Source organism: Triticum dicoccoides, chromosome 4B, assembly GCF_002162155.2.
Source record: "Triticum dicoccoides isolate Atlit2015 ecotype Zavitan chromosome 4B, WEW_v2.0, whole genome shotgun sequence".
Classification (NCBI taxonomy): domain Eukaryota; kingdom Viridiplantae; phylum Streptophyta; class Magnoliopsida; order Poales; family Poaceae; genus Triticum; species Triticum dicoccoides.
The window spans coordinates 682520086-682532731 of record NC_041387.1 but is presented as its reverse complement, the minus strand read 5'-3'; the positions used below and the strand labels follow the sequence as shown (position 1 = coordinate 682532731).

The 12646-nt window shown below is 46.6% G+C and overlaps 2 protein-coding genes across 2 annotated transcripts in view; both read right to left on the bottom strand.

Moving 5' to 3' along the window:
* LOC119292370 (protein HLB1-like) overlaps nucleotides 1-1142 on the bottom strand; it is a 6966-nt gene extending 5824 nt beyond the window's left edge. Inside the window, exon 1 of the mRNA XM_037571227.1 lies at nucleotides 719-1142. Coding sequence (XP_037427124.1) covers nucleotides 719-1020 — 302 coding nt within the window. The 5' untranslated portion in view covers nucleotides 1021-1142. The remainder of the gene's footprint in view (nucleotides 1-718) is intronic.
* A 2697-nt stretch (nucleotides 1143-3839) lies between these two features.
* LOC119294357 (probable L-gulonolactone oxidase 4) lies at nucleotides 3840-5984 on the bottom strand. Its single transcript, XM_037572559.1, has 2 exons — nucleotides 5298-5984; nucleotides 3840-5057 (listed from the first exon to the last, which is right to left on the bottom strand). The coding sequence occupies exons 1-2, from the start codon at nucleotides 5982-5984 to the stop codon at nucleotides 3960-3962; spliced, it is 1785 nt and encodes a 594-aa protein (XP_037428456.1). The 3' UTR covers nucleotides 3840-3959.
* Nucleotides 5985-12646: the final 6662 nt, after the last annotated feature.

The window sequence follows — 12646 nt, the reverse complement described above, 5'->3', positions numbered from 1 at the left end:
ACTGCCCACCAACGCTTCGCCACCCCTCCTCTCCCAACACTGGCACCTTCTCCTCCAGCTCCGATGCCTCGCCGCCGCCGCCTATGGTCGTCGACCGTCATTGCCTCCAGTGGTGTCAAGTCGGGGCGCAGCTGTCCCCCGAACAAGCTCTCAGCTAGGCCCATCAGGGCACTCCTTACTTGCCAGACGTCATCGCCTCCACCACACCCACACAGCTCAAACAGCGCAATGTATGTCGGCCGGTACTTGACATACTTAAGCGTGCACGCCCTGGACATTGGGTTGCTACCTACAATAAAATCATAGACCTGTATTCCATGCCTACTAGCAGCAGCCATCTGAAGCAGCAGCACACAGCACATTTCATTCCAAGCTTCACGGGACATGAATCAACACATCTAGTCAATTAAACCGTGCTGCAAAATGACATGAGGGATCCAGCCTGAGACATCTAACAAGTCAAGCAACCCATATGCGCAACTGGAAGCAGCAAGCAAGCAAGCAATTCAGGTTCAGCGCAGCAGCAACGAGCACCGTACAGATACAGAGCTAAGCAGGAGCAGCGCAATTGCGCGCAAACTACATCAGAGATCTGCAACTAAGCGCAACCAAGCGGCACAAGACTGCTAAAGTAGAGGTCGTTGGTTGGGGCGATGGAGATCCGGGCGGCCCGGCGCGGGCAGGGAGGGAGGGAGGGAGGGAGGGAGCGGGCAGTGACCTGGAGCGCTCGGGGGTGGCGGATCCGGGCCCATTCCCGTCGGCGGCGAAGTCGGATCTCCCGGCGGCGGCGGCCTCGGCGGCCTCCCCGAGCAGCTCCCCCATGGTGTAGGGGCGCCAGCCGTCCGCGTTCGTCCCCGCGCCCTTGGACGGCTCCGATCTCGCCGCCACCTCCTCCTCTGCCGCCGGCGCGGCGGCAGCGGGCGACGGCGGCTCCGGTTCCGGGTGGTCCGGGGCCCCGGCGCCGTTGGGGAGCTCCGGGTCGGCGGGCTTCGGCTGCGTGGACTCCTCCATGTCCGGCATCCGGCGAGAGATCTGGGACTCTGGCTGTCAAGTGCGGGCGGGCGATCTCCAACTGTGGTGTGCTGTGGGGGTTGAGAGCACGAGAGAGAAGCTTCTTGCCACGTCTTGGCCTCACTCCTCAGGGCATCTCCAGCCGTTGGCCCCCCAGGATGCATACAAAGCCCCCTCTGGGGCGAGCCGGCGATACACTCGACGCTGGGGCGGTTTTGCGCCCAGTCGTCGCCTTCAGCTCGCCCCCAGGCGTCAAAATTGGCCCGCTTTGCAGCCCAATTTCGGCGAATAAACGGCCCATATGGGCAAAAATAGGCTCATAATCGGCGTGGTTTCGCCGTGTCTCGGCGTTCAATTATCAACACAATTATTCCTTTTCACATATTTCATCTCAGAAAAATCAAATACTTCAACAAAATACTACAACAACAAATAGTTCAATACAAATTATATAGTTCAACAAATAAAAACTCGTATTTCATCACGCGGCGTCCCCTTGAGCCTCCTAGGTGCTCAATTAGATCTTTCTGCAGTTAATGATGCACCTGTGGGTTTCGGATCTCCTGACGCATACTGAGATAGGCAGTCCAAGTTGCCGGTAGCTGGTGATCAACTTCGGCTAGAGGACCCTGCCTGTAGTATGGTTCAGTGTCAAACACTGGGTCTTCTTGCTCGCTCTCGATGATCATGTTGTGCAAGATGACACAGCAAGTCATGATATCCCACATTTGATCTTTCGACCAGGTCTGAGCGGGGTACCGAACAACAGCGAATCGAGATTGGAGCACACCAAATGCCCGCTCGACATCCTTCCTGCAAGCCTCTTGAACCTTCGCAAACCAGGCGTTCTTGCCTCCTGCCACAGGGTTTGAGATCGTCTTTACAAATGTCGACCATCTCGGATAGATGCCGTCAGCTAGATAGTACCCCTTGTTGCATTGGCTTCCTCCTCCAGCAACGCGGCGAGCTCTTCCTCCTCATCCGAGTCCATCGCCGAGACAGTCAAAACGTCGAACACCTTGCGCTCGGTGGGCGTGTACCCGCTGTTAAACCGCGCCTCCGCGGCCGGAGACGGCGGCCGGAAATGACCAGCTGGCTGCGGGAGGGGCTGCCGCGGCGAAGCGCTGCTATTTTCCGGCGGGGAATGGCTATCTAGCGGAGTAGACCGGCGGCCGTCGCCGGGATGTAGCTAGTGGTGGCCGAGGGCGCGGGGGGTGCGAGGCGAGTCGGGGGAAGAAAACCTTGACTTTTCCCCTGTCGGTGTGGGCCAGGCGTGCTTTTTCCTAGCGCCGGAGCCCCCAACGGCTTCCCAGCGCGTCGGGTTCGGTCTGTGACCGCCGGGCGGAAAAAAGGTCCGAACCGGTGAAAATCGGGCTCTTGGGGGCGCGACTGGGCCATTTTTTCGGCGCCGGCGCGAAAAAATCGCCTGGGGAGGCCTTCCTGGGGCGCGGCTGGAGATGCCCTCAGTGTGCAATGCGCTCTCCTACAATCACGATGCAAACTTGTGTGTTTTCGTCACACCTCCAAAGCGGACCCTCAAATCGCCCGCATCCGGCCGGACCGCGCTGTCCGGACATAATTTACCAACCAAGCACGGCACCACATCGGTACACAGAGCGGTCTGGATATCCGTTTTCCCGCGCATCGAAACCAAACAAAGAGAGACTCTGCGGGGGTCCGGACATCCTCATGATAAATCAAAAGCCGCCACGTACCCCCCTCTTCGTCCGGACGGCGGAAAACCGCTGGCTATAGTTGTTAATTGGCGGAAGGCTAGCATGTTCAAAGATGAATGGTGATTAGTATTTGGGCATTCGGCGGAAGCTTTGCAGATAGATTTGGGTATTTGGCGGGAGGTGTACTTCGCCAAATTCTATTAAGGTTTTTATCACACGTTTGACGGAATGACGGAAGATTTGCAAATAGATTTGGGCATTTGCTGTAAGGTTTGAAAATGATCAAACCCATTTTTGCGGAGGTGTATGATTAGCAAGGTGATTAGTTGTTTACTACTAAGGTTTTTTTATTAAGTTTCTTTATAACATGTTGGCAAAAGGTTGTTAATTTGCAGAAGAATTTGGCGAAATCTTGTTTTTTTAGTTAATGAAACCGAACACTTGGGGTATATGGTTGGATGCCGCGCTCCCGTATCCATGTCCGGACACCAATCCAGACCGGTCCACGGACAAATACCGTGTCCATTTTAGGGAGAATCAGCGTTGGAGATGCCCTTATTACTTACTTACTTCATTCCAAAATATAAGGTGTGTTAGTATTTTCAAAATTCAAACATATGCATGTTTGATCAATTTTTTAGAAATATATATTAATATGTACTGTGCCAATTTTTTATCATTAGATCCATCACAAAAGTATTTTTATATTTTATTTAATTTTGTATTGTAGATGTTGGTATTTTATTCTATAATTTTGTTCAAAAATACATAAGTTTGACTTGCACATAAACCATAGACAAGCAATTGTTCCCCCGCCGCGCCCGGAACCCCGCACCCCATCCATCCATCCATTGATGCGGATTGTGCCGTCGGCCATATTGGGCAGAGGAGAGAGAAGTCCATATTTCAACCCTGAACTAACCACACGGTTTAATTTACAACCCCAAACTCCGAAACTGGTTGAAATACACCTCCAACTAACCTTGAGGTTCACAACTCAACCCTGGTTTTGGTTTTGAGTTAGTCGGGCGGTTTTGACTTCTACACTGCCAACTCAGCTGGCGCAAATGAAAAAATCCCCTCTTTTTTTTTTCTTATTCCTAACCCCGACCACGAACACACGTAGCAGCAGCTTTTCGCCCACGCAGCTCGTTCGGGAAAATGATTTAGATAACCATGTGGAAGAGAATGAAGTAAATCAACACACCACTTACAAAAGCATAGTAATTCAACATTAGATCGCACCACTTCTTGACCCATCCATGACTAGATTCATATTTCATCGTTGTGCTCGCGGTGGGAGGTGGGTCGGAATGAGCATACCCTTGCCTCCGCGTACACCTTCCCCGGCCGGCAGAAATAACCTTGCTCCGGCGCGCAGTGCGAGTCCTCAGAGCACACGCAAAGCCCTTCAATGGCGCAACCCTTGTGGACGACGTTGGGGCTCCCATCGACGCCGAGCACGTGGTCGCTCCACTCGCTAGAGAAGACCCCGTCCGGGTCGTACCTCTCCTTCACTTTGAGGAACTCGCCGGCCTTTGCGTACTTCGCGACGGCGCCGTCGAAGGCGAAGTTGCGGTTCTTGCCCCACTGCGGGACGGCGCCGTACTTGCGCAAAGCCATCTGCTCGAGCTCGTCGATCACATCGGAGTGGGCGCGCGGCCTGCCCTGGGTGTAGCTCCGGTAGTAGGTGAAGTCGAAGTTGACCGACTCCTCCGCCTTGCCGAGGTAGGCGGAGGAGGCCCCGACGTAGCGGATGAGCACGCCCATCTTGGCGTCGAGGCCGCATAGGGCACGCGGGTCGAGGTCGCGGAGCCGCTGCATGTCGGCGACCAGCGCCGGGGCCTTGGAGAGCGCGACGCTAAAGCCGGTGTTGTAGAAGAAGAGGCTCCGGACACGTGGGTCCCACGGGCACGAGGAGCGGACAACCAGGGTGTCCCTGGCATTGATGCACGAGCCGGACGCCTGGATGCGGTGCTGGTACCCGACCACCGGGTACCCCGTGAAGGAGGAGCCGTCGTTGGTGAAGCCGTATGCCTGCATGGGGAACGACGCCGGCAGCACCCCCGCGGCCAGGCACCGCGCCATGTCGTTGCTTTCCTCCACGTGCTCCTCCGCGACTCTCGCGATGACGAGCCCGAGGGTTGGGAAGGAGCGGAAGCCGAGGTAGTCGTTGAGGCCGTCGCCGGGCGTCGAGACGTCGACACGGTCGTCCTCGCGGTAGATCACCTTGCCCTGCCGCGGCAGCCACGTCATGTCGCCGAACTCGTGCAGATGGCCCCACACGGCCACCTGCGCCGCCAGGTCAGAGTCGTCGCGCTCCAGGAACGTGACGGACCGCTTGAACATCGGCTGCAACTGCAGAGTAACCTGCGCAAGCATGACACACATACACATAAGATTTTGTGTACATCGAAGCGATATATACAAAAATTGTACGCTGTTCACCGTTGTGTGTGTATGTGTACGTATGTATGTATGTATGTATGTATGTGCGTACGTATGTATGTATGGATGGATGCGCATTCGTAGGCAAGCAAGTGACACAAGACTCACTTCAGCACATTGGCATGCATGCGCATTGGCAACTACCACACGTGTAGGACGTACCTGCGAGACGACGCCAAGGACGCCGAGGGAGACCTTGGCGGCGTCGAGGTCGGGGTGGTCGGCGCCGAGCTCCCGGACCACGGCGAACCCCTGGCTGGCCGGCGCCGGCGTGACGATCCTCATCCCGACCACGTACTCGTGCACGGCGCCGCCCTTCCCCCACAGCGAGCTGCCGTGCGCGCCCGTGGCCAGCAGGCCCCCGACGGAGACGCCGTACCAGTAGGGTGAGTGCGGCAGCGCGAGCCCCGCGGCGGCGGCGTCGCGGATCAGGTCGCGCAGCACCATGCCGCCCTCCACGGTCATCAGCCCCCTGGCGGCGTCGACGCGCACCGTCCGGTTGAGCCGCGCCGTGCTGATGACGGTGCCGTCGCGGCCGCCCGGGCAGGCCAGCTTGGGGAAGCTGTGGGAGTGCCTGGGGACGGCCTTCACCTTGCGCTTGGCGGCCGCGGCGGCCGCCACGGCGGCCACCAGCTCGGCCTCGGTGCGCGGGAACGCGGCGTCGGCGGCGCGGCAGGCGGTGCGGTCCGGGAAGGAGCCGTAGGCGTTGGCGAGGGTGCAGTCGGACGTGCCGCGCGCGCAGGTCACCGCGTCCGGCGGAGGGCTGGAGCCGGCGCGGCGGCTCAGGAGGAGGCCCAGGGCCAGGAGGAGAACCGCCGGAAGCAACGACGACGACCTGCTAGCCTCCATGTACGTACGTACCGCGCCGGCGGCAGGCAGGCATGGACGTACTTGAATGCGAGTGATCGGTAGCTCCTAGTGCTTGTATACGCAAGGCGTTGCTTGGGTAGACGGTAGCGAGTGAGCTAATAAATGGAGAAGATGTTACGTGTATATGGCCACGTACGATCGAAATATGATATCTCCACTACGTATTAATTGTGTATATAACTATATAAGCGGCCCATGTCGTATACTCCCTCCGTTCCTAAATACTTGTCTTTTTAGACATTTCAAATGACTACTACATACGGATGTATGTAGACATATTTTAGAGTGTAGATTCACTCATTTTGCTCCGTATGTAGTCACTTGTTGAAATGCCTAGAAAGACAAGTATTTAAGAACGGAGGGAGTATATAAAACCAACGTCTTTAATTTCCTTCGCTCTCATTCAACAAGTTAGTTCACCACACTTATGTTTTAGTTTAGAAGAGGGATTTTAGCTGCTTTAGAGTCTTTCAAAAGAGGATAAACACGTAGAAGATTTGTGTTTGGCATCAAATTTTGGCATGAAAAATAAAGCGTGGTTAAGATCGACTTAGATGAAAAAGTGTTCTGCATGAAAATCCTTTCTCCCGTCAAGACAAACATTTTTGCTCTTTGTATATTCTCAATCCAATATCGTATGCAAAAGTTACACTCAAAACTGTGCACTACAACATCGGAATTTTACCCTATAGATTAGAGGTGATGGCTAATTAAAAAAACACAATCACAAATATTTCTAGAGTGCAGTTTTTTGTAACTCGAGCTCCACATCCGTTCATTCTGCAGTACTCTATGTAGAGACATGTGCTATATATGTGAGCAGTTCTTGCCAGTAATTAACAGAGGATGAACATTTCACGTCGCCCCACCCAGACTAGACGCACATGATGCGTTGTACATAAAATAAATGGGGTGATCCCCTGGTCTTTCTCTCACATTTCACCTCCCTCTCTCACATGAGTACAGTTGATTTAGATCCAGCCATGGTTGATTACTGCTGCAGAATGTGACGTGAGATGGAGAGGCTGGGCCAATGCATGCTGCACCTTGACAGAAGTGTGGACAGAGAGACTGTGAAAAAACAGAAAGAAGAATCATTTTGATATAATCCGGAGAGAAAGCGTGTGTGTGAGAGAGAAATCTGCTTTTTTTTAGAGAAAATAAAGAGCGAGCCGTGAAAGAGGAAGATCAATTTTACAGGAGAGAACTTCTATTTTGTGAGAGAGAGACGGGATTGTTTTGAGTAGGGAGAGCCAAAGAGAGCTGCATGTGACAGACAAGAGGGAGAGGGAGTGTGTCAGAGGCTCAGAAGAGCTGCATGCGAGCAGGAATCAACACCCGAATGAGTACAAAACTACAAACACCCCTCTGCTATTGCTTATGTCCACAAACATTTTAGAAAATCAGTGAACATATTTTGAAACAATTCTCAACATTGTTGGAAAAGCGAACAATTTTTTAAAATGTGATCAATCCTTTTTATTTTTGATCATTTTTGCTAAGAAACTAACATTTTTTTGAATCCAAACTTTTTTTAAAATGTAAACCAAATCTGAAATTTTGACCATTTTAAAATACTATTAACATTTTTTGGTATCCAAACATTTTTTTAAATGTAATTTTTTTTTGAAAATTTTGACCATTTTTAGAAATTATGAACATTCTTTGGAAACATGAATATTTTCTGAAATTTGGAACATTTTTTAAAATATGAACCAAATTTGAAAACTATGAACACTTATAAAAACATGAGAAAAGTGTGATTTTTAAAAAAGGAAATAAAAAGAAATAACAAAAAAGAAATCAGAAGAATAGTAGAGGAAATAAAACTAAAAAGTCTGGTATAGGAAAACCAAAATAAATTATAGGGCACCCCTCTCAAAAGTCACAACGACCTTCTCTAGTATGGGCAAGTGTCGCACTGCATGTGCGCCACTTGTTGCAACTTGGAGGTTTTTCTTTTTTCATAGATTCATTTTTTTCAAAATGTTTAATCTCTTGAACCGCGTGTTCAAATCATGAACTATTTTCATGTTGAATTTGTCACATCAAGATACTCGAAACTAGTTTCATGATAATAGATTTTGATGAAATTTTTTGCATGAAATCAGGAATTAAAAGAACAAGAAACAAAAAAAACAAAATTAGGAAAAAATACAAAAACCAAAAAGACAAAACCAGGAGCTTGGGTTCACGCCTGATATGTTGGCCCCGACGCTAGGTGAACTTTTTGAAGACGCAGACCCACAGGGCATTAAGAGGAAGCAGCTAGAAGGAGGAGAAATAATGACAACCCATGGCCCAATAGAGTGGGAGGTCAAAGTTGGGCTGCATGCTGCGAGCATTTTATGTAAAAGGGGGTCAGGATCGTAGATGTGAGGCATCAAGAAATAATAAGTAAAAAAACTATGCGAAGCGAGAAGCTGCTCTTCTCCTTCATCGGCACCCCTTTTCCCATTCCTCCCTCCTTCCTCTGAGATTTGGAGTGGGGTGCCACCAAGGCGTGTGAGCCCCTGGTGGGTCCCCTCCTGCCCATTCTTACTCCATAAATCTTCATATATTCTAAAATAATTCTTCAAAAATCCACGTTGCATTTTGAGCTCTGTAGAATTGTTTTTCTTCTATTGCTTTTTCTTATGTTGCGAAATGAGAGAGAGCGAGACCTATTTTGGGGTCCCTTTTTTTAGAGAGACATGACCTAGCCGTCTCCTACCCGGTCCCACCTATCAGCATTTGAAGGGTCCCACACGTTAGTAACCAAGCCAAGCACACGTTTGGGCATTTTTGAGGCTGAGCTTAGTAGAGGAGGGAAAAAGTGAGGAATATTAGCTGGGCGGGGCAAAATTGAGCACAACTAAGCAACCAAGGGAATGAAAATAGGAAACATTAATTAACTGTTCCCAATTTTTTAAAAAATGCTCATCAATTTGAAAAAATCTTCCATACTTCTTACAAAAAATCATAGCTAATTTTTGAAAAAAAATCCCAAAATTCAGAAAAAATAAGAATTTCAAAAAATTATCACGAGTTTGTAAAACATGTTGCGAAGTTCAAAAATTATTCATGAATTTGAAAATTATTCCCATATTTCAAAAACATTTTTGAATTTAATGAATTTGAAAAAATGTTCCCATATTTCTAGATTTCAGAAAACGTTTTTAGATTTTAGAAAATGTTCACCAGTTTAAAAAAATGTTCCCAAAATTTAAAATGTGTTCTTATTGTGTCTTAAATCTTCCTGAATTAAAAAAGGAAGGAAAATGTAGAAGAAATGGAGCAGAAAAGAAACAAAAAAACATAAAAGCTAAAGAAAATCCAGAATAATCATTAACCGTTTCAGGGAAGGTCCTAGAACCTTGTCGAAACAGGTAATTTGGAGGAAACACGAATAGGCTAGCCCATATACTAAGCGTTTTGTTAGGTGAAGGGTGCGTTTGATCGTTAGTCCCGACCCATGCGGGGAATATGATATGGACCATAAATTGGATGGGTGGTAAAAAAGAAATAAACAAATGTGTAGACACGTCCAAGGGAGCTCCTATATGCCGCTCATTGCAACAAGTAGTTGCCCTTTCGCATGGGGGTGGGGAGTGCGAGTGGGTCGGCCGATTAGTAGCACATGGAAGAAAGTGGGAATTGCACAATAGCACTAGACCGAGTACTGCAGAGATTGACCGAGAACTGCAGCACTGGCACAAGGCATTGTACCAAACATTTTAGAAAAAATGAGAACATTTTTTTAAATTTTTTGGAACATTGTTGGAAGAGCGAACAAATTTTAATAAATGTGATCAATTTTTCTGATCATTTTCTCTAAGAAATGAACATTTCTGGAATCCAAACATTTTTTAAAATGTAAACGAAATTTGATATTTTTTTATCATTTTTTGAAACTCTGAACATTCTTTGGAAAACATGAATATATTTTGAAATTTTGAAAGATTTATTAAACATGAACCAAATTCAAAGTACCAACCTTTTCCAAAAAATAGACCGTTATATTTGAAAGCGCAAATACTTTTTTCAAATTTGCAACCCTTTTTTTTAAAAAAACTGTCATTTTTTGGAAAACAGGAAAGAAAAGGAAATAACAAAAAGGGAATCAAAAGAACAACAGCGAAAAAAACCCGAAAAATCTGGTATAAGAACACCAAAATGTCTTGTATGTGTTTGCTACCTAAAAATGGGTCGGTCTGGTTAACTCGTCCACTACCCCCTCCTATGGGTTTTTGGTGTCAGTTTGACCGGCATCATGAATTAACAGGTACCCCTTTCAACCACCTTCTCTCGTGTGGACAAGTGTCCCACTGCATGTGCGCCACTTATTGCAACCTGGGAGGTTTTTCTTTCTTCGTAGATTCTTTTTTTTAATGTTTTATCTCTTGAACCGTGTGTTCAAAATACGAATCATTTTCATATTGAATTTTCACATTAAGATATTCGAAATTAGTTTCAAGTTAATAGGTTTTGATGATTTTTGCATGAAAAAACAAAAAAAAGGACCAATTAGTACAACGCGGAAGCAAGCGGGAAATTGAATGTAGGGTTGGACCGAGTACTAAGAAATTTTGCAACACTGGAAAATGTATTGTTGCAAACATTTTAAAATATCTGAGATTTGTTTTGAGAAAAGTCGGAACATTTCTGGAAAAGGGAACAAAATTTTAAAATGTGATCATTTTTTCTGAATGAACTTTTTTCAGAATACAATTTTTTATTGAAATTTTGATAATTTTTTAAAACTATGAACATTCATTGGAAAACATGAATATTTATTGAAATTCAGAGAAGTTATTTTATCAAAAAATTTATCTCTTTAACCATGTGTTTAAAATTTTATTTATGTTTTTTATATAATGTTCATAAATTTAAAAATTGGTTTGTCTTTCGAAAAGGTTTATTAATAAATTTTCTTTTTCTTGATTTCAGAAAATGTTCCTGGATTTCGAAAAAACTTCAACAATTTAAAAAATGTTCCCAAAATTTAGGAACTGGTACTATTATTTCTAAAATGTCCATGAAATGAAAATGAAAAGTAACAAAAAAATAAAATTGACAGAAAGGGCAGAGCAAGCAAAAAACCATTTCAGGGAAGGTCCTAGAACCTTCGCCAAATTGGCAATTTGGAGGAAACACGAATAGGCTAGACCATATACTAGGCGTTTTGTTAGGGGGAGGCTGTATTTGACGGGAATAGGAGCTGGCCCTAAAATTGGAAGGGTGGTAAAAATACAAGAAAAAAAATGTGTACACAAGAATGTGGGAGCTCCTATATACCGCTCATGTGACAAGTAGTCTCCCTTTCGCACAGGGGACCCCGGGTAGGCTGGCCCATTAGTATCACAAGGAAGCAAGTGGGAAATGCATAGTAGCGCTTGGCAGAGTACTGTAGAGATCAACTGAGCAACTGCAACGCTGGAATAAGGCATTGTAGCAAACACTTTAGAAAACATGGGAACATATTTTGGCAAGAAATTGGAACATGGTTGGAAAAGCGAACAAATGTTTTAAAATGTGACTATTTTTTTAATCATTTTTTTCTAAAAATGAACATTTTATGGAATTGATTTTTTTTTAAATGTAACCAAAATTTGAGTTTTGATCATTTTTTAAAACTATGAACATTTATTTGGAAAAGATGATTTTTTTTCTGAAATTAAGTACATTTTTTATTGAAATGTGAAGAAGTTTTCAATACTGTGGGCATTTTTGGAAAGCAGAACTTTATATTTCAAAATTGCAAATATTTTTCAAATTTGTGACCATTTTCTAGATAAAGTGCGGTTTTTGAAAAAAAAGGTAAAGAAAAATAAATAACAAAAAGGAAATCGAAAGAACAACAAAGAAAAGAAAACCGAAATGTCTGGTATAAAAAAGCCGAAATGTCTTGTATGTTTTGCAACCTGAGATGGGTCGGCCGAATTAACTCTTCTGCTGTCCCCTCCTTGACGTTTTTGGCGTCAATTGGACCGAAATTATGAATTAAGGGGTAACCCTTTCTAAAGTCACCCCCGCCTTCTTTGATGGACAAATGTCGTACTGCATGCGGGCCACTTGAAGTAAACTAGGAGTGTTTCTTTGGGGATCCAGTTATCATGCCAGATGCTTGTGATTTGGCCGTTACCGATCCTGCGTATTAAACCTTGCTTGAGCATATCCCGACCGTCAAGAATAGCCCTTCATATTTGGGACGGCTGAGTACCAAGTTCAGCCTCCAGAACTGAACCTTGTGGAAAATATGAGGCCTTAAGGATTCTTGCACTAAGCGTTGCTGGTTCTTGAAGCAACCTCCATGCTTGCGGTGCCAACAATGCAAGATTAAATAATTCCAAATCCCTAAATCCGAGACCCTTCAGGTATTTAGGCCGTGTCATCACCTCCCATGAGACCCGTGGATGCCGACATGGGTTATCTTCAAGTGCCTAGGGATGCCGACATGGTAATTCGTGGAAAGGATCAAAGAGGCACAAATGGCGGGAGTCCTAAACGGAGAGACCCCGTGGCGGCCCAAGCCCAAGTAACGGGAAAAAAAAGCGAGGGTGACGAGAGGAGACAGGCCTCGGCCCAGTCTCTGGCGTGTTCCAGAGTCTTCCACCCTCTCTCTAGAGCGGCAACGCTCCCGCCCTCTCTAGACTCTCCAT

What these genes read in the sequence shown, in the direction of transcription:
- LOC119294357 (XM_037572559.1), bottom strand. Translation starts at nt 5,984, where the DNA reads ATGGAGGCTAGCAGGTCGTCGTCGTTGCTTCCGGCGGTTCTCCTCCTG. An exon ending in TCCTTGGCGTCGTCTCGCAG is followed by an intron (nt 5,058 to 5,297) that starts GTACGTCCTACA and finishes ATGCTTGCGCAG; the next exon opens with GTTACTCTGCAGTTGCAGCC.